Source organism: Stegodyphus dumicola, chromosome 2 (genome assembly GCF_044657685.1).
Source record: "Stegodyphus dumicola isolate Sdum_Otavi_A_Nest chromosome 2, ASM4465768v1".
NCBI lineage: Eukaryota > Metazoa > Arthropoda > Arachnida > Araneae > Eresidae > Stegodyphus > Stegodyphus dumicola.
The window spans coordinates 112,836,711-112,859,090 of NC_140769.1; the positions used below are offsets into that span (position 1 = coordinate 112,836,711).

The 22,380-nt window shown below is 34.3% G+C and overlaps 1 protein-coding gene across 4 annotated transcripts in view; it reads right to left on the minus strand.

Annotated features, from left to right (window-relative positions):
• Positions 1-253: 253 nt before the first annotated feature.
• Positions 254-22,380, minus strand: part of LOC118186480 (ATP-binding cassette sub-family G member 8) — a 156,904-nt gene continuing 134,777 nt past the window's right edge. For all 4 annotated transcript variants that reach the window (XM_085811035.1, XM_085811034.1, XM_085811036.1 and 1 more), the window contains 6 exons: positions 17,329-17,481; positions 14,660-14,776; positions 11,044-11,227; positions 9,810-10,018; positions 6,483-6,559; positions 254-1,629 (listed from right to left, as the gene is read on the minus strand). In XM_085811035.1, the coding sequence (XP_085667161.1) occupies positions 1,021-1,629; positions 6,483-6,559; positions 9,810-10,018; positions 11,044-11,227; positions 14,660-14,776; positions 17,329-17,481 (1,349 nt within the window). In that variant the 3' untranslated portion in view covers positions 254-1,020. The remainder of the gene's footprint in view (positions 1,630-6,482; positions 6,560-9,809; positions 10,019-11,043; positions 11,228-14,659; positions 14,777-17,328; positions 17,482-22,380) is intronic.

Here is a 22,380-nt window from a genome sequence, read left to right on the forward strand (position 1 = left end):
TTAACCAATATAAACGTCGAGTTCCTCCTGAAATTCGAGATCATTTTCTTGACGAGTGGGTAGAGATGATTTCATCTAAAAAACTAGCTGAAAAACTTGATGCCTATGAAAACGTTTGCGGAAACTGTTTTCACAATGTGTGCCGTTTTCACAGCATTTATCCTTCAAAACCAATTACATTTTATCCCAAGTAATCTGTCATTGATTTTGCAAAACAAATTCCATAATTGGCAAAAATAAGACAAACGAACAATTAAATATTCATTACGTTTATTTACACAACTTGGCAGCTTCAGAGCCGAATTAATACATAAAACTGGTTAAATAAAAACATTCATGTGGACAAGCATTTACACACGGGGAAAGAGGTACTTTTGATTTTTCTCTGTACGACATTACAAAAAATTTTATAACACATAAACAATGCAGAATCACTTAATATTACGCCAGCAGATGGCAGCACTAAACCAATTTCCCCTTGTGAATAGACAATGATTACAGAAAATGCTACATTTTGGCACAGTAGAGTAGCAGCTGCTGCAAGATTAAATATGAAAAAATTTACAACACGAGAATTACTAATATTTAAACAGGAATGGTTAAACATCAGGAAACTCTTGTTAAATTATTTGTAAAATAAGTAAATTAAGTAACATTATGTTCTGTTCAATAGGAACACTTAATTGTCTTTAACATTGAGCTATATTATAATGTATACACAAATTGAAAATTCGGTATGACACGAGATGAAATTCTGTCAAGTCCCATTTGTAGTAATAAATACATTCTTTGTTTTAAAACTGCGTTATAACATTTTAATAATTTATACTGATTCATGCGACAGCATTGCAACAATATATTAATCAATATACTCAGTTTTGAATGCAATTGAATTAGTCTAAAAACAAAGCGCAGCTTACGGTTATACAACTTGCATGGTGGTAATATTCCACTTGGTCAATAAAATATTTAAAATTTAAATTATTTGAAGAAATAGTTCCTCTGGCTAAAACAGATATTTTAGGCACGTTCCTTCTCTAGACGTTTTTTCTTAGAATGACTAACAGTCAAAAACAAGAACAAACCCAACAAAAGGCACACCGCATGGAACACAATAACGATACTGATTGGCTGATACAGAGGCCACTGTTCTTGAGCACCACGAAATTTCAAAGCATCTAAATCTGTGCCTATGCCACATTCTGCTCGCATTAAGATTGTATTCTCTTGCTGGACGACAGGGTTATGGCTGCAGGCATACCGGAAATCTTCACCAAGCGAATTGTTGAACTCATTCTGGACGAGTTCCTGATAAACCCAGCGAACTGGTGACATCCAGTGTGCCCATGAAAATACCAAGGACAAGTCTTTGAAGTGTACCGTGTAGCCAGCAGAGATGGCAAGGATGGTGAAGATGAATCCAGCCCAAGAGGCGGCGATATGCCGCGAAGAACAGGCCCAAGTGCAAGCGAGGACCATCATGCGAAGAGTAAGAAGATAAAGGATCATATAAGCGATGTAAATTCCAAAAGGACGGACTCTAGATGTTGTCTGCAGGCCAGCCATTGAATATGCTGGAACAGCATATGCTACCGCTACCGCAGCTGCAGGAGCTAAACTGTAGGTTAACTAGAAAGAAAAAAAATATTCTTTCACATGACAAAAACTATTCACAATAAAAACAAAATATTACATTTTTAAAAATAATCTTTACAGATTTTTGTTTACTTTTGAGTAACCAATATGACTTGGGCAGTGATGGCCAGCTGGTGATCCACAAATCCCATGCATTTGGTAAGGCCCACAGATAAGTTAGTAATATTTATTACTGACAAGTGGCTTTATTTCATTTAAGTACTATACATTTTCCTACTTCAAGACAGCATATTTTATTTCATATCTATAAGGTAACGGTTCTAAATATTTGGTAAATATTCCATAATATTTGGCTCATGGCGTCAAAGCAATTTAAATTGACCTTCGTAGGTACAGAAGTTGCTCATCACTGGTAGATGACTTTAAATTTTAACACTCTTGCAAAAACTTCTATGCACCCAGAAACATTTGAGCCACCACTACGAAACGCTGCAGGCAAACGCGGTTTAGCAAGTTGTGTAAGTGGTTAAGCTTGCAGTCCCAATTGGCCTTAGGGAGCAATACAACGCGCATCTAAAATGCGCAGCTAATAGAAAGTAAAAGGATAGGTGCGGCGACAGACGAGCATTTACAACCGCGTTTTAAGCTTAGTTATACGACATTGTAATGAAAGATGACTTTGAGATATACTCGACGCCGTTACGAACAGTTGTCTGATTTTGAGAGTGGTAGCACCATAGGGATAAAAGTGTCCGGTTGGTCCAACAAGGGTATCGACCTGCATATTGGTCGAAGCTATATGGTCATTGCCCTTTGTTGAAAACAGTGGTTCAGCGAAGGCAGTCAGCCACCATAGTGGATCCGGACGTTCTCGGGCCACCAATGCGCCAGACGATCGCGCAATTAGAAGAACTGCTACAACCGCACCAACAGTTACGCTACCGTCGAATCAACTCCATTTCCCGGGATATCCAGAGATACCATTCGCAGAAGACTAGGTGACGCTGGGCTTAGATCTCGACATCCATGAAGACGCTTGCCATTGGCATTCCATTATAAGTAGAATGGTCTTGCAACTTGCTGCTCTCATTGAAGCTGAACAATGTCCGATTGGAGAAATGTAACCTTCAGCGACGAATCCCGCTTTTTTCTCAATGCTGATGACTGCTACATACGTGTCTGGATGCTGAGAGGTGAGAGGTTCAATGTATCATTTGCAACCTAGCGGCACACAGCCAGAACACAGGTTCTGACAGTCTGAAGAGCGATCAGCTGGGACAGCCGTTCACCATTAGTCGTACTGCGAAGTACTCTGCTCGCAGGTACATTGATGACAATTTTCAGCCTATCGTACTATTTTAGAAGGTCGTTCAGGCTCTGTTTTCGAGCAGGGCAATACTCGGCCACATACAGCACTGTTTTTCAATTCATTCTGGGTGAATATATTTTTTTGCAATAGTGTATTTTAGAGCAAATAATTTCAAATATTTTATTTATTATTGAATGTGAGTAAATGCTTTGGGAAAAGAGTCTTATAAAAGATTGAAGGTAAACTGAAGCCTAGTATGTCCATACTGCTTATTGGAACAGATCTTGTCAAGACTTACAAAATTTTCCTTTTTTAAACAGTAGTTGATCGAGGAAAAATTCTATATAGCTGTGATATTCTGTAAAAACTTAATTTTCTAATTAATTCTAATTATCACAATACATTCTGTTAAATATTGAAATCCTTGGTCAATAAATGAAATATTTAAACATGCTTAAACAAGGATCATGAAAACATTAATAATGAGTACAGTTGGGAATTTTAAATTTTGAAGAAAATATTTCAACTCTTTAAATCCTACTTAGTACATTTTACTTGATAATTCAGTAAAGCAAAACTGTAGGATATTTCCAAAGTAACCTTGAAATTTTATGAATTACACGATTTCTGGCAATACAGAGTGAAATGAATCATATTCACACCATGAATAAGCATTAAATTTGAGCCTAAATACTTTCTTTATTCAAGAAATTATCACTTCAAGATATAATTAAAAATAAATACTTTATGCTTTATATCAAAAATTAATACTTTACAAAAAAGATGCACACAAAATTGGATAAATTCCAAGAAAAGTCAGTTAAATCATATCCTTTCAGTAGAAAAATTTACTGTTAGAAAGAAGAAATAAGATTAAATAAGAAAGAAGAAATAAGAAAGAAATAAGATTAAATAAGAAAGAAGAAATAAGAAAGAAATAAGATTAAATAAGAAAGAAGAAATAAGATTAAATAAGAAAGAAATAAGATTAAATAAGAAAGAAATAATATGAATAAGAAATAAGAGGTTCTTCTAAGCTTAGAAACAATACAATTATAATTTTAACTAATTAAAAATATACTATTTAACTATTTTAACTATTTAAAAATACACAACAAATTTAGTTTTGCAAATGAATTTATTTATAAACTATTCAACTAGGTAAATTTAAAAAATAATTTTGGATCATTATTATAGAAATGAATTATCAACTATAAAATAAACACCATAATATGATATTTATACTAGTGTATAATACTGTTGCTATAATTATACACTAAAAACTATCAATTATAAAACGTAAACTATAATATGATTACAGAAGAAAAGTTTCTCTAGAAAATTTAAACACAGAAATATATTTAACAAGTATATTTATTTCATATGAACTTTATAGTGGTGAACATAGATAAACAGTACCTTATTTGTCAATTCTTCCTAAACCAATATAATATAATGCCGGTAAGCTACGGAACTATATTTTTATTCTTTAGAGATTATTTAAGATTCAGAATCTTATTCTTCTGAGTCCTCTCCTTAACTCCATAATGATCCAAATCTTTTAAAGTCATGAACAGTGTTGTCATGTGACATCTTCTGAATGTGTAAATAGCAAACCATAAATGCCAGGAGGGCCTGGTTACTATCCAAGCCTCAGGCCTAAAATCTTATTTTTTCTCCTTATAAAAACGGAACAACTAGGTTTTGGAAACATTTGAAAGGATCTCTGTCTATGGTCCAGGTTGTCTTGATTAAGCCCATGAATGTGTGCAAAGCGCAATGAAATTTGGAAAAATAAAGCTGCAATTTTGAGAAGAAATCCTTTTCAGAAACATTTATAACGGAAAAGTGATACTAAGAACAAAAAACATTTTTTTTTACAGCGTTGAAATATGTGCATGCGTGTATAGAAATTACATTTGAAAACTTTTACTCAGAGCTGTGCATCAACTGCAAGTCTTCCATTGCAATCTTCCATTCCATTCCATTTTTATCAAGAGCTTGTATACTTAACGAACAGACAACATAAAAATATCTTGAATGATGAGGTTTTCAGGCAATACTTTACAACCCTTTCATTATATTAAGAAGAACAATTTTCTTGTTTTAATATTATTATTTAACTAAATTATCTATTAATAAACAACACTTTAAGTATTACTTGTTGATATATATTTTATCTAGGTAAGAATATCTTTACACTTTGGACAGGAACTATACACAATCCAAAATTTATAGAAACAACTTTCTATTCTATATAATGACAAAAAATTTACATTGTTAGGTTCTGCTCAAAAAATTGTTCTTACCAAAAAATTGCTAGTAGGCAGAATGATTTATGCTTTTTTTATTAGGATTTATACTTCATTTTCAGTTTTATTGATGAAATTATTTTACTAATTTTTAGTTTTCAGTCATTTCCTTTTTGTTCCTGAAATTATTTTGCTTAAATATTTATTATGATTTATGCTTTATTTTCATTTTTATCCTTTGCATATTTTAATACAAATTATATTCTGCTGCATATTTAATTTTTGCTACACTTATTGCTTTGGTTATTTTGTCAATGCGCAGAGTGTTTTGATGTGAAAAAATGTCCATGTATTTCATGGAAGAATGGTTGCCAGAGGATCAAGGAGGTTGGATTTCTACTTCCACACCTAATTTTGAGGGAAAGCATCGGGGAGGGGGGGGAGTCCGTGGATCTCCCACCCCTCTTCTGTACCTAAGCATGTGATAGGTTTATAAATAAATATTTCTTTGTTTATTTAAAAATCGCCATAGCAGGTGAAATACTAGTTACATTAATAAAAACCATACCACTGGTAATACTTCGCATTAAATGCAACAAATTCTCAATTAAAGTTGCACACTAATTTAAGACGTATCATGAAGTTATTCAAAGAAAGGGTGAAGACTTAGCTTATAAATCACTGTGGAAAGAAATTGAAGTTAGCACACTTCTGAAAGCACTATTAATGTCAAAATGGGAATTTAAGGTTCTTTAATAATTTTATAGAAATTTTTACATTGAGCAGGAACTTTACACCTCTTTATCTTGTTCGTGAATTATTATTGCGAATTAAGAAATTGTCCAAAAAGTTCAAGCAAAGGTTTGGAAAGAGATCTTTTCCTAAAATGAGGGCCAAACCAAGATAGTTTGGGTTTACAAGGTGGAGTATTCTTTCAAGAGCCCCAGTGTCCCTTTTCCTTCTTATTATACCAGGGACAGAGGCATATGAAAATATACAGGATGAACTGAAGTTCCTAGGCTTGGCCTTTGTAGGCCTGGGTAAAAATTTTACTGTGCATAAAGCCACATACAGATGTGATATACATAAATTTGGATATAATTTTATATTTTTACATTAAACTACATACGATTGATGTATAAACAGGAAAATAAATAAAATTATTTTTAAATATTTTGACAAATTTGGAAATAAAAAAATTATTGGGGTGCACAGATAGGAAAGTCAGATGCTCCAACTTTACATTAAATTACAGATAATCACCAATTATTTCGCATTTATGTCGTTTAACAATAAAAGTATCTATATTTGTAAATGCTACTCACTTTACAGATAACGTAAGTGAACTTGTGGTACAGTCTTTCTCTTGTGTCACGAACAACTGTAGCTTTTTCTTTCCACGCTAAAAAGGAAAAGAAATTTCAAATAAACTGTTAAAAAATATTTCTTAAATAAGAAACACAGTTTTAATGTTCCCGTTGTTAAATTTGAAAGATTTATTAAATTTCCATTATAAATTGAAAAAATTTAGAGATAGAACAATTAAATTTGCTTATAAACTGTTCCTAAAATCACTCAAAAATTCGTAATCATGTTAACTGCATTAATCCGATTCCATTAAGTATTAACTGAACACATTTCGAAAAGAATAAATACTCTTGAAAAAAAAATTGTAACAGAAATGTTTTATTTGAATTGTTTATTATATAAATTACAATATTTATAACCTTTGCGCATTTTGAATAAACCGGTCATACATTGAATTTCCCATATGTAGATATAATCCCTCCACATATGTTAAAGAGGTATTATGCTTAATACCTTCAAAAAATTTAGGGCTTATTAACTAGTAAATAAAAATCACTATTAAGCATTGTACTTTTCCGAATGTTTTAAATACCCATAAATATGTCGTTTGAAAGAATTTCATCTTCACAATTACACAGTTTCTTATTTTAAAAGATGACGATAATGAATTTATTCATTGAAAAACAGCAGAATGATGGTGCCTAATGCAGGAGAAAAATACCCGAGAGAAATTCTCAGTTCTATAATAATTTATCCTTCGATACATTAATCAGGGAATTTACGACATTCATGTTTTATTGATTCTCAAGCATTCTACTTGATCCCCATTACAGCCTCAACTGAGATTTATTTTCGGTACATTAATTCCGAAATTATACTCACATTAAATAAATGAATGTTCTTTATGTTCTTATTCAATACATTTAATCCTTTATTGTATGAAAATGCAGTACTTTCAAAGATGATATGCGCTTTTACTTTAGGAACAACACTTTAAAATTTAATGTTTTCGGAAATCTATTTACAGGAAGCCAGAGAATATCTCATGAAGCCTGAAAGAATTGGTGGAAGACAGAGCACTACGTTCTCAGAAAATAATTTTTATGATCGATTACTGGATCGAATTTTATGATTGAGTTCAATGCTTGAAATTTTCAGCCAATAAAATCGTCATTTAATCAATATTATTGATATTTTAAATTTCATGCCTACTGAATACACTCATTTAAACCCCATGTTTATTGATGAATTTCAATAATTTCAGCTCAGTGCACGTAAAGAATAAACATTTGAAATGGAAAATACAGAACTTCGCAATTTATTCTGTCAAAGTAATCTCTAAGAATTTTCACTCGATACAATTTTCAGATACAACTAAAATTTTGCTTTGAAAAAGGACAATAACATAATTTAAAAACTCAAATTCGAATGACTGAGCACTGTTCGGCGTTTTAATTTTTATTAAAATCCAAAAGTATAAAATGTATATTTGATAAAATAACGTACGTTGAATTTATCCAAAACTAAATTGCAAATTAAGATAGATAATGTCAACTGGCCTTTTTCAAAGAATCATTGACATTTTGTCTATTGCTTCAGGACAACTAAATAAGTCATTAAAAGTTGAAAAAGTAAAATAAATAATCATTAAAAGTTGTTAAACTTCATTTATGTGGACCATAACATCATAAATTAGATAAAATGACTACTTTATTCTCTTGACATCGTTACCGGAAGTGACGTAGCTGATATCCAATTAACATCTGATTGCAAAACTGTGAACTTTAGTAAGAACTTTTTACCGTTACGCCAGTTTATTTTCATTTATCGTAAGCAGGCTGAAGAATGTTGTGGTAGCAAAACTGACAATGTTTTCAAATTTCCAACGAGCGCATGAAACTTCGTTTGTTTACCGCCCAGCCGGTATAGTGGTTGGTGACCAAAACGCCGTCGCATGGACCTCTGACTTAAGGTTCTACACCAAATCAGAGTTAAGTCCATGCGACGGAAAAAGAATCTACCATCCACCGCCGGCAGCATTCATTGAATCAACGATAGTAATTGCAATGCTAAGTTAACAATGCTATCTTTACAATAATTATTACATAATAATCCATATGAAAAAAATATACAATCAATTAATCATTACATTGCCATGGATAGGATCTATGCTGTGGAGAGTGGAACTTATATATTATCCAGTATCTAAACCTACGTCTACTTCAACGCGTCATAGCTTCATGTTCTTATTTTACACACTTAATGATGTGTGTCCGTACTATTGTTGCAGTTATCCACAGAGTAGGCCAGTCACATCAGTTCAGGTAGTTGATAGTCCCATAGCCCAAAGTTTATGATGTTATGTAGACTATTCTATGTTCATATAAACTGGATTCTAAGTTAACTTTTGATTAATTCGAAGTACACTTTTGTTAAGTTCCTTGTTCACGTAAACACTTGTTCACTTCGATACATCATAACTTCGTGTCCTTAGCAGTTTGCACACCTCATTATGTGTGTCCATAGCAATTTGCACACTGTGTCCCATTTATCCACAAAGCAATTAAGCACTTGCAGTTGGGAAGTTCGCAGTAATATGTACACTATTTTACTATTATCCACAGAACGGTCTACCGTAGCAATGGGCCTGGATTCGAATCCTGGAGAAGTCATGGTTGTAACCATCTATCCCTTTATAGGAGGCAAGGATGATGTCCACATATTAGGTGCTTCCATAATGAAATGGCTACCATTTCTAGCCCTTGTAGTGGTGCAAGGCTAATGGCTATTAAATAAAGCGCCCGGCATTAAAAAAACTTCATTTGTTTCAAACTGCTAGAAATTTAACTATGTAGTACCTTTTGTTACAATTACAACAAAGAATGCAGATATTTGTGTGTATATGGCAATGTGGCTATTTCTCAACCTATTTAATGTGAACATTAAAAAAATTAATTATTATTCAGTATCTAGCGGTCATTCACTGTTCCATAGAAGCTCATTTGAGTCTCAGGCAACAGTAACACTGTTTATTTAAGAAGATGAAACAGAAGTTTTGGACCGTCCGATCCGAAGACGGAAAGAAAACGTAATCTTGATATATTCCTCTCTAATCACTGTAGGATTTTGTCCAAACAATGTAAACTTCATGGTAGGCAACTAACGATTTTTTTTTATAAGTAGATCTTAAATATAGCTATCATTTTAGTATTCTGCATTCAAGACACTTACATCCAAGTTACAATCAGGTAAATAGCAACTTCCATTTTGACATAACCCGAAATTACTTTCAAATAATAGAAGTAATAGTTTGGTAAACAAAGCAGCAAGATGAAATGTCTTACCTGTGGTGATTGTACACAGAAGAGTAGGCCATACAGCAATGGCCATGATGACATAATAAAATCCGAACCTGTCATCTACGTGCTCTTGCTCTCGTCCAGTTCGAACGTTCCAATACACAGCCCCCACGCAGACCGACATAAGAGCGGCGATGAAGACCTCACCGCAAAAGTGGACGACATTGAATGGAAATGTGTATATTAATACACGTCTATAAATAAATTTATTCAAATTAATTGAAATAATAAATTTACAGTTTTTTAGAATTATTTCATAATTGAAATTCTGCGCATTAAAGAAAAAATTTAAAGGCTCATTTGACTAACCCCCTGAGACAAGGCAAAGTTCTCAAAAAAACTAATCAAAATTAACTCTTTTAATTCAGGCGTAGATCAATATTGTGGTGTCTCGATTAAGAACACAAGTATCAAAAAATTCCTTTGAACCGAGAGTTCGAAATTCATTTGACTTTGGACCATTTCTATTCAATATAATTCAGACCGCTTTATCATAGTTCATTAGAACAGAGAAAGCTCATCACGCAATCTTAACACAAGTATCGGGTCATAATATAATGGAAGGCGAAATTTTAAGAAAAATAAAAGTTGATTGTTCTATAACGCTCAAAACAAGTAAGAAGCACAGGGACTTGACAACATAGAACTGAATTCAAGATATAAAGTTTTCTCTCTTATTACCATATTTACAAATATGCTTATAAATTAACGATGGCAGGATGTGCATAATACCAACACATATTGTAAATTTGTCTTTATTGAAGATCTGGACTAAATTAATTCCCTCAGCAAGCAAACTTAAGATAAAGTCATGCGTTCTTGATTTAGCTTTCCTTGCATGCAGATTCAGATTAAGATAGCGAACTAGATTCCCAGAATTCAGTCACTCAGTTACAGCTCAGTCCGACTGATACGATTTACCGACAGCGCTTTTGACTTTTGGCAAAACAGTATTTCGGCAGATCTGAATCACTCAAGAATTGGTTGGTTTTTTCCCAATACATTTAAAAATTAGAATTGATGACATTTTTCTGGATAAAAATCGGAATTGATTTATTAACATTTTTCTGGGCAAAAAGGAACTTGTTTAACGATTAAACAAGAAAAGTTTAGAATATTTTCAATATTGAAAGAGATTTGCTTTTTCTATTCTTGGACAAATAATCAATGGTATTATGTACAACTTTTCATCTAATAGAAAAAAGAAATTTTAACTTACATCCATAAAGTTAGTACTTGCGTGAAGACACTGGCTCGTTTGACGATGGCCGGAGGTACTCCTGGTGGTCCAGGATCAGCTAAAGGCTCTTGCCTGCGCCTGAAGATCTCCACTAAATTCTCGACTCGTTGGCTGGATTCTAGCATCGCCTCCGCTGACAAATTGTCTAGAGTCACTAAGTCAACTGTAAGAAAAAAGGATGAGCATCACAAAATATTTCGAACCCAGGAAGACAGCGGAAACAAAAGAATTCACTTGATTTTAAAAGACCTAATTAAAATACTGTTCGTTAATTATTCACTGAAACTAATTCATTGAAAACCTGATAATATATGCAATGGTCTGTGACAACCCTTTATAGACTGGGGACATACAAAAGCTTCTTTTCGATAGCGTCGCGGCCGTGTATATTATAAAGACATACAGCAGCTTGATAGCCAGAAATAATTTGAAATACACTGTCTTTACGCAGAATCGGGAACGGGATCTTTAGTATGGTAGATAAATATGCTAACTAATATACCACAAGGGTATATGGGAAGGATGATTTAATTTCTGACATCCATTTTGACAACAGTGGAAAGGTCGAATGACTCATTATGACCTAATTAAGGTCAAGAACCACGGGTCATCCAACTATAAAACATTAACTTCCTTATGCCACTGATATCATGAACGAAGAACGTTCATGAAGACGAAATTTGAATGCGTTAAAGGGAAAGCTAGGCCAACAGAGCAGATCTGAGATTTTATTCACCTCCGCTCCTCGGTCCCTGAAGGCTATGGATTTCAGTCGACAAACTGTGAGGAGGACTTTATCGAAAGATATTTATGCAGAGTCATTTTTATGTTACATTTTATGCATCGATGTAGAATTATCGTTCTTCTATAAGAAAATAAAGTTCTCTTAGAATTTAGTTTAACATGACTTATCAATTGATCAATTGGACAACTGCCTTACAGTCTGTACAGAGTAGACCGAACCCATCAGACGGTGTATGTCAAAGAAATATTCGAATTGCATCTGTTAAACCTCAAATTAATTCTCTCTCTGTATATATAGCTGCCCAGCAAAATACGAAATATTCTGTATCACAAAATGGCATCGTAATCAATGAATCAAAAATCGTAATCAATGAATTTAAAAAATATCAAATTTAAATTAAAATAAACAATTCTTAAGCGTGAGGTATCTTCGCAGGTTTTTTTTATGCATATGTGGTCGTTGAACGATATTCAAGAAAACTATGAAATTAGTAGATGCATTGTAAACAGAATGTTTGTAAACAAGCAGATATGCTCCCCATAATTCCTTTAAGTCAAATTCTAATAACTATCATGAAATATAATGCGAGGCTCCAGCTAAAAATATTAAATGAATGAAAATTAATCTTAGAAATTTAAAATGAAATGGGTTTATGAGTACCAGGTGAGATACTTGCGTATTGGATGAGATGTTAAATGAATAAATGTTGTCATGAAAAATCATTTAAATCAGCAGTTCTTAAACCATATTTTCCTCAAAGGCTCCGCCCCTTGGTGCATTCTGATGGAGCCTTAGCCATTAAGATTTATATTTTTGCTTTTAGAAAATAAGAAAATATTTTCTTGTAACTACCCACTGTAAGGATATTTATAATCCACTGTAAAAATTATAATAATTTAAATTTATATACTTCAGAAAAACAGGTTTGATAAAAATAAAAAGTTATTACAAAGTTTTTGACATTTAATTAAAACGTTTTTTCATTTTTAGTTTACTTGACTATGGCAAAGCAAGTGAGGCCTAGCTGCCTAAGGAAAAGAATGCCTTTGTGGATGATTTTCTAGGAAAAACTGGCTCGTATGCACGTTAAACAGGGGATAACCACGACAACGCCCATGCGACCAGCCCGTTTCCTGGGATTCGAGCCTCGGACCGAACTACCAGTTTTCAGCGACTTTACCGCTCAGCCGCTGGTGAGACCCTTCATTGTTTCAAGCAGGCAGATATTAGATTGATTTGATTATAAACATGTGCACTAGAATTACCTGTTTAAAGGGAACGATCACTGTACACCCTCTGTCTCCGGAAAACTGGCTCCCATTTATACCACACGTGCGGAAAGCCAGGAAATGCCCTGTGTAGTCAATCCGTTCACCAGATTTTGGAAATGTGTGTTCAGCTGTTATTTTCTCTGCAAAGGTGGATTCGTATTGAAAAGATGTGCTGGAAGTGCGGTAACTAATTTAATTTTGGAAACATGTGTACATAAATTTGATTCGCTAGCTCACAATTTTAATAGTTGTCATAAACACAAGGGTAGATGAAATTTTTCCGCACAAATAATGGAAGTCGTTTCACTTTTCAAACTGTTGCCACAAAATGTTAGAGTCCTGCATTATACGTATTTCAAGAAATTAAATAATAAAGAATCTGCATAAATGCATGTATATTCTCGCATTGTGAGAAAACAACGGTACATAGAGCCATCGAATTTTGAATGACGTAATCCTCCTACGAATATGTGCATGTGGAAGACCAAATTTGAAATTTGGAATTTGTTTTATTATGGATTTCATATTCTATAAAACAAATTAATTTTTGAAGAACAAACTCAACGTTTTAAAAGCGAGCAATGGCAACACTCTAACGGGAGGGGACCTTTTTATCTCCAGCGCGTAGAACTGTGTATCGGAAATTCTAAAGATAGGTTCATTATAAAATTATTTTGCGACATTGTTATTGAACTAAATTTTATGGTTTTAAGTGCAAAGAACATGATATTTAATAAATAAAGGTAACACACAATACGTTAAAAAACGCCTCTTTGGACGTAATTTAAAATCTGAAACATTTCAGATTTTTTTTCATTTCTTAATATTTTAATATTTTTATTATTTTAATTTAATTTATTTATTTTACATTTTTATAATGATGTGAGATAAATTTCGTTTCACGAATCACTCGCGGACTTCCAATTATTAATTTTTGAATTCCCAGCGCTGATTTAGACAAATGAGAAATACAAAATTACAATTTAAAGTGTTTAAAAAATTAACTATAACCATAATATTTTTAAAATATTCCTTTGCGTTATGAATAAAACTTCATGCTAGCTCCATCATGTTGCAAAGTTAGTATTCTTTTGGTATAAGGTTCACACAAACGGGAGCTCTGTTATTTCAGAAGTTCAACGACTTCTATTCCGAATTATCTGATGAGTGAAAAAAAATCATGACGCCTTCAGATTGCATTACTGAAACAAAAGCTACAAAAATTTATCGGCTGAAGACTAAGCCAGCGATTTTCTTCCAAAATAGCCCTCAAGAAATTCATTGAAAAATCGCAAAACCCTGAGGTCTTCAACCATATCGAAACAATTCTATCAACAAATTACTGTGCATCAAGATTTTTTCTTTTAGCAACTTTCGATCAGTAAATCCTAGCACCAATAACCCGCAGCACTGATAAGACGAAAAGCGGATGAAATTACAGGGAAGGCTCATTATCGGTTTCCGAAATCATCAAGTAGGCGAGCATTTTCACGATTTAGAAGCTACACTATCTCGAAATGGTGCTGAGAAATTGTGGTTTATTCGCCGAACGTTTTGCGAACGAGAGAGGTATACTTACGGTAGTAATCGGACGGGTTCTTGTACGCTGGGCAAGGAAAGTCAATGTACGCAAAGTATGACAGCATGTCCCTCCTTCGACCAAAGTACAGCATTCTTCCGGTGGAAATCATGGCAACTGGGGAATAAGAAAAGAAACAATGATGGAAGATGATTAAATCAAAATGAATATGATGACTATGAACAATTAAAACTTAACTGCATCATAAAAACAAACATGTAACTTCCGAACAAATTCAAATTTGCTTGTTTAAAATACCTCCACGTATGAGAATTTCATTAAATTAGAACTGAAATCTCTTTCATTTAATTACCTATGCTATATCTGCAAGTAAATTAGGATAAATAATGAGCAACTTTCATGTTAAAAGTGCATACATAGTCATATAAGTCAGGTAAGTTACTACTAATACGAAGACGATATTCGAATTCCGGATAGCCCAGAAATAAAATTGGGAATGAAGAAAAAAATTAATATACATATAAAAATTAAATACATATTGTAAAAACTAGATATTGTAGTACGTCTTTGTGCCATCAGCTTATCATTTCCCCTGTCATCTTTGTATAGAAATGCCTAAAATAGCAAGGCTCAAGCCATTTGCGAGATCCTATATTATTCTTTCTGTTGTTATCTATAGCAGAATATTGTTGTGTTCTACGGGTTCGTGGATTTGAAGTGATTGACGACAATACTTGATGAAGAATAAAAACAATTTCTTCGCCAGTATTACACAGGAGAATTCCAAAGACACATTTACAGTCGTCGAAAACCTAAGATAAACACTCTGAAATAATCAGCAACACAGCCTTCAGGATACAACGGTGAAGACACCTTCACGGCAAAACTAAAGTACAGCTCCCGACTCGATTCATCGCTCTCAAGCTAACCTCTGAACTCACGGCACCACTACTACTGAACTCAAGATACTCTACTCCACGTATAGAGAGGGAATATACAGCTTTTGACCTGCCTTCGAGAACATTCTCGGGAAAACCGGTAAGAATTCGTTCTAGAATGTTCTCGCTCCGTCTATGCCACATCGCCAACTGTCTCTTAATAGGCGATTTCGCGCCAAATCTGGCAACCCTGCCTTTCCATGCCATTTGTTGGAAACCCTAAACCAGCTTTGTGGGGAAGCTATATTCTTACCGCAGCTGGGTATTTCCTAACGAAATGTATTATCTACGGAAAAAAATAATGCATGAGGTGATATAACCAAAATTTTGAGAACGCCGTAAAAATGATTCCGGATGAGAAAACTATGAAAGAAAATGAGAGGTAATTCATAATTTCCCTCAAATTTCATGAAACCTTCAAACAATGGCAGGTAGGCAGGCAGGCCTTTCTATGACAAAACCCTCATAACAAATGTCAAACTGAAAGCTAGGTACGTAATAGCATATATCTAATTTTTACACATATTAAAGCGCTTTTCTTTAATCTCAATTTTAATTTAAAGCTTTATGAAACTTAATTAAAAGTAGACCTCATATGAAACGATTTGAAATACCCTGCAGAATTAAAGGCCTCATGATTCCGTTAGTCTTAACTACACTGATAAAATATTTTACAGGATTACAAATATCACATTTCAGCTCAAGTTTCTTCGAACAATTTGATATTAGATCATATGGAAGAAGCACCATCGTTTATTAGTTATTAATTGTAATTTCCATTGTTATTTGTGTTAATAGAAAATGAAAGTTTCCTCTACTTTGAAACAGCCTTCCATAAAATTCTACTTAAACTCTTGGTGTGGAGTCTATATTAATCAGGAAGAAGCCAATCGTTAAATGATACAGCAAAACAAGCAAAAAAAAATTTAAAAAATTTCAGCTTAATTTTGAAATTTATAGCATTAGAGGAAGATTAAAATAGTTATTTATTATCACATTAAAAAGTTAGATATTGTGTTTCAATAGATTGTTTTTGAATGATGAATTTCGTAACTGAAAAATTTAAGCTAGATTAAAACGTAGATTAGACTTCCTTTCTCTTAAAATTTCTCTGTTAGATATCTCCATTAACTATAGATTTGATCAAAGAAGAATTACAATGAATTTCATAAAATAAACAATATATTGTGCCGAGAATTTAATGATTTTTACCATCAAGCCAATTTAACAGTATTTTACCTGAAATAAAGTCGCCTAAAAAGTAACGCCTTATGCAAATTTTCGAAGCAAAGTGATAAGAATTTTACAATAAAAGCAGGTTTTAAATTTGTTTCAATACTTCATCTAATACGCATGTGAACAGTTTCGAAGATAATTACTATCTTAGAAAGATTATCTTCCAATAATATAATTTCAGCCATTTTTCAGCAGCAGAACTAATCTTGGTATGCATTTTCCTTTATCTGTGGAAAATATATGGTTGATCTGCTTAAAATCACATCTTGGACTTAATTTCTTTGGCCTTCATAAAGGAGATATTTCGAAATGCTACTTGCTTAAAAACTTCTAACTTTAGATTTCTTCGTGCATATTTCATTAATTCTATTCTCAAAATACATATATTAAAATCTATTGTTTTTCCTTTCCCAAAAAGTATTTCATGATTGTTTCATAACTTACGTCCCTGCGTTCTGTAAGAATAGGCCACCATAAGAATTTCAAAATAAGTTTTCACAAAAAATTCAATTAGATTAAAAATAGGAAACAAACCTCTAGATATCATGGTGAAAATTTCATATGTGGGTGGATGAATCGTCATGATAACGATTCGTCCACGTGCGGCCCATTGACGCAGATACTCTACCAAGAAGAATGTGTCGAATATGTCCATCCCCTTTGTAGGCTGATCCAGTAAGACGATATCTGAAAGGAAAAAAAGTACAATCCTTCAAAATGAATCAAAGATCTGAATTTTATGTTACTGAGTAAAAATTAAGTAATGCTAAAACTGTAAATTTTTTAAATTATTCTTTGACAGTCTGATAATGTCATAGCACATAACCTAAGTTCTGATCTTCTAGCCATTACTAAGAAAAGGTCATAGCAGCAATAGCTTGCATATACGCTAGTGTACAAAAATTAAGCAACGACTTCATTTTACAACATATAACCATCAAATTCTCGAAAAGAGTTTTTATTGCGATCAGTACAAAGTACAGCGAACACAGAAGATAGGGGATGCATATACAAATAATCAGCACCATGACGCCAGACGATAGGTCAAGCCACGCAAAATGCGAGGAATCATTGGCGCGCAGTGCAATGCAACTTGAAAAGGTACATTTTCTAGCAATCTTCTGGAAATGGAAGTGAAATTGCGGCAGCCATACGAGTAATATTGCTACAAGAAGACATCAGGCCTTTACACGTGGTAGAATGACTGGTGTAGTTTTTGACCTCTGTCGCCTGAAAGTTTGGAAATGATAAAAGTTGTTTACGAGCTTGGAAAGCTTTTCAAACAATAGGTACGGCAGTAAGATTGGTGGTCGTCGGCCAAGGAAAACAATGTGTCTGATGATCGATATACTATTATTATGATGATGAAAGGCTTGCAGGCGAAAAGAAATCGAAACCAGACAGTGGGCATCAGTGCTCAAAAGTTGTGGGCGGCAACCGGACGATAGGTATCACTGTTTACTGTTCCCAAATCATTTCATAAACGTGGTCCATTTGCGGTCCTGAACACTGCATACCATTGAAAGTAGCCCTTTAGCATTACCGTTTACAGTGGTCCACAGAACATAAAAGCACATCATCAATGCAGTCACATACTCTTCACCAATGAGTGTCGTTTCAGTCTGACAAACGATTCTGAGCCCCAGTTGATACGGAAAAAGGTAGAGACATGCTTTCATCCCACTGACATCAGATAAAGAGGCCTCTAGAGGTGATCTTAGCATGCTGTATGGTGGCGCATTATGGTATCGTGAAAGGACGGACGGAGCTCCACATTTTCGACAGAAGTTCGCTTACCGGAGATTATTACTGAAGTTATCCTCTCCCACGTGGGTCTTTTTCGAAGTGCCATTCATCTTGACTCTTTTTATGGGTGACAACAAATGGTTACACAGGACTCTCGCTGTTGAGAAGCCCTTGGAAAGTGAAGATATCCAAAGAATGGATAGACCAGCGTGCTTTGATTTAAATCCAATGAACATGTGTTGAATACTTAAAACAAAACCTCTGGAGAACACCAGAGAACTGAAACAGATGCTCCTTAAAGAATTGAGATACTTATCCTAAGAATTGTAAGAAACTTTTGTGTTGAATAACACAACCATTACAATTAGGAGAGGTCATATCTCTTACTGAGACCCTTTGGTTTCTTGTTCTCCCTCTTAGCTAGACAATTTTCTGTATCAACATTATTTTGTCAATAACTTCTTTTTCTATTCGTTCCGTACTGTATGCATCACTCATTTTTTTTTGTTGCTCTACTCTTTGCACCTTTTAAACAATATTGTACCTCTGCAGTATGAATTTCATGTCTCCCGGCTGATCTTTTGCGGAAGTACGATAAAAATCAAAAATTCGCTTAAATTTTGCACACTAGCGCAATTTAGTATCCTCTGATAAATTCTTCGATTTGCTACTTGTAAGCGTTTTAATGAAGATTAAATGTTCCCTAAAGGTTTGATATCCAGGAAAGGCAAAGGTGCAAGAAATGAAATTATATGCATTAACTACTTTTCAACACAAAAAGACTAAATGGAACATTTCTTTGCCACAAATCAGTTTATCTGTAATTTCAGTGGCTACTGATGAAGTAGTTATAGGCACTTTTCAGTTATCAGTAACTACACTAGTGTGCAAAATTAAGGGAATTTGAGCATTACGCAGAGTTTCTAAAAACTTAAGATTATAGATTTTATTGAAATTTCATATGAATATACATTTAAACAACTGAAAGAAATGTACCATTCAATGATCATTTTAATTACGTATGATTATCATTAAAGCTCATAGCGCAGGGTTGTCCAAAATCCACAATGTGATATTGAACTGTAATGAGCCTAATGGGGTATAGTCCTCTCTCCCAACCAGAATGGTTGAGCATCGTGGCAGAATAGTGGATAGGAGGCACTTTTTAACTCCGGAGTGTTCCTTGGATGGGGACGGCGAGATGAAATTGCCCTCCAAAGAGCATCCCAAACATTCTGCATAGGATTAAAGTCAAATAGGATAGGATTAAAGATCTGGCTGCCCAATTCATTTCGTAGAATAACTTCACTTTTCAGCTAATCCTCAATCAGCTGAGTCCTACATAGACGAACTTTGTCGTCTATTAATAGGAATCTAGGGCTAACTGTGCCTCTGAAATGTCAAATGCAAGACACTAAGATCTCCTATCTATACCTCATAGCAGTAAGAGCCTTCGTCAAGCACATACACGGGTATATGGGTGTCTAACAAAATGCCTGCCCAAACCACTAACACATCTCCCACCGTTAAGATCCTTTTTCCTGATAACGCAGCGATGGTGCATGTTCCAGACTATCTACAAATACAAGTACGCCAAGAATTAGTATTAAAGCTGAATATCGACTCATCTGTAAAAAGCAAAGTGTTCCACTGAAGTGTGCTCCAAAGCGCATATTGTCTGCACCATGTTAAATGTGCTGTCTTGTATGCTGCAGTGAGCAGGACGCAAACAGCTGGTGTTCTAGTATATAGTCCTATCTCATGAAGCATTCGAGCAACTATACCGTGAAACTTGTTCTCCAGTGGCAGCGTACAGCTCACTCGGATTTTAGAAGCAGCATACAACTGTAAAGCTGCAGCAGTCCGTGTCGCTGCGCTGGCGAGATAAAGATCTTCATTCGTCGTTGTGGTTCTTGGTTGGTTGATCTTGTTCAGGTTTTACCTACAAGGATCCAGTGTGCTGAAAGTATCTTCACAAATTACAGATGATACTGGCACTTCACTGAGCTTTGTAGCCACCTGCGCTTGTAATTCTCAATCTCATTCCGTCATTCATACGTTAGTGGCTACTCATTTTACCCGATACCTTATAAAATTTACACAACTCTTGCGAGCAACCCGTTGAATGTCACGCAGGAGTACGAGCACACAAACCGCGAAAATCCTCGTGCATTTATATCCCCTATACAATCGCGGCTGCGCAGACAAGCACGTGTACGCTTATGCATTCGACTCTGAAGATTTGCATAATTCTTCGGCGGCATTATTAGCACTTTTGATTCAATACTTTTCGCAAAAATAGACATAATTTGCAAATTCTCTTAATTTTACACTCAAGTGTTCTTATCAGCAACCGCTATCAAAAGCACAAACAAGCCAGGCAATTATTAAAAACTGCGAATTCTAGCAGAGAACTGCATCCTTTCGAATGATGTAACACTTTACACTGTGAGTCAAAATTAGTAGTTTTCAAAGTCAGCATGACATTAATGCCAAGAATAGATTATCTGAAAGGTCAAACAATTTTCTTCTTTATGCGCAGTGCAGAACAATGGCATGAATTTATGGAAGATGTAGAAGTAAGTCAGCACTTCGATTCTTCTGAAAAATTTCAAATAATTTTCGCTCCTCTTTTGCACTTCACTTTCAGTCTGACTTGAACTAATTAATAACCACAGTAAATAAGTGTTGACTTTCTTTCTTTAGCAATATTCCGTTTTTACTGAAAACATTCTAAAAATCTATTTTGCAATCCCAGAAATAATGGCAGAAATATCTCAGGCATTTCGGTTTGTAATACGTTTAGTTTCCGTACTGTAACGCAAAGTACCTAAGGAACTTTGCGCATTTCCAAGTTTCTACCTCCCGACAGAGCTCGGGTTTTATCTGAACTCACAGTCCCGTGTAAGAAACCCGAAAGTCTGAAAACGATGAGCTACGTCTGACAGATGACTTTCTAACATATTTGAGATGACATAACCAACTTTAGAAGATAATCCTATGAATCAATCGATTCAGCTTGACAATGATGGCATATTTAGGTAGAAGTTTAATATAGGTATCGGATGTTTTCAGCTGATAGATGTTAGACCCCTCATATGTTAAAGAGACAGAGAGACACACAGAAGCAGAGAGACAGAGACAGGCAGAGAGGACAGGTAGACAGACTGAGATAGAGACAGACAGGGATAGACAAAGATGGAAGAGATAGAAAAAGATAGACAAACAGACATAGATAGAGATAGACAAACAGACAGAGACAGACAGACAGAGATAGACATACAGACGTAGACAGATATAAACAGACAGAGATAGACAAACAGACATAGACAGAGATAGACGGACTTCTGACCAAAGAACCATAATTTAACGTCTCTACAGATGTGCATTATGCCTGCTCTCAAAATGCGTTCATTCGAATAGGCTTTCCAGAATGAATATATGTCGCCACAGATGTTCACATCTTCTAAATTTTTATTAGAAATTTTTACTCCAGTTTGTAATCATGAAATGATTCTCAACATATCGAACACATCTAAAATGCCATGCAGCGTTTCGTTCAAAGCAGAGATCCATCATCTACGGCAGTTTCATAAAAAAGAAACATTTTTTAGAAAGCACAATATGCACTGTAAACAGTTTCCTGAGAGTGCTGTGTAAAGTGCTCTTTCATATTTCTGTAGTTTGAAGGACCATAATTAGATCACCCAGTATTAGACAGGCATACCAGTTTCTCTTGCAGTTCAGATTATAAATCTATATTCTAAATGGTGCAGCTGCTCTGCACTTTTGCAGCAACCAGGAGTTGAATCTCCTTGATGATATTTCAGAACAAATAGA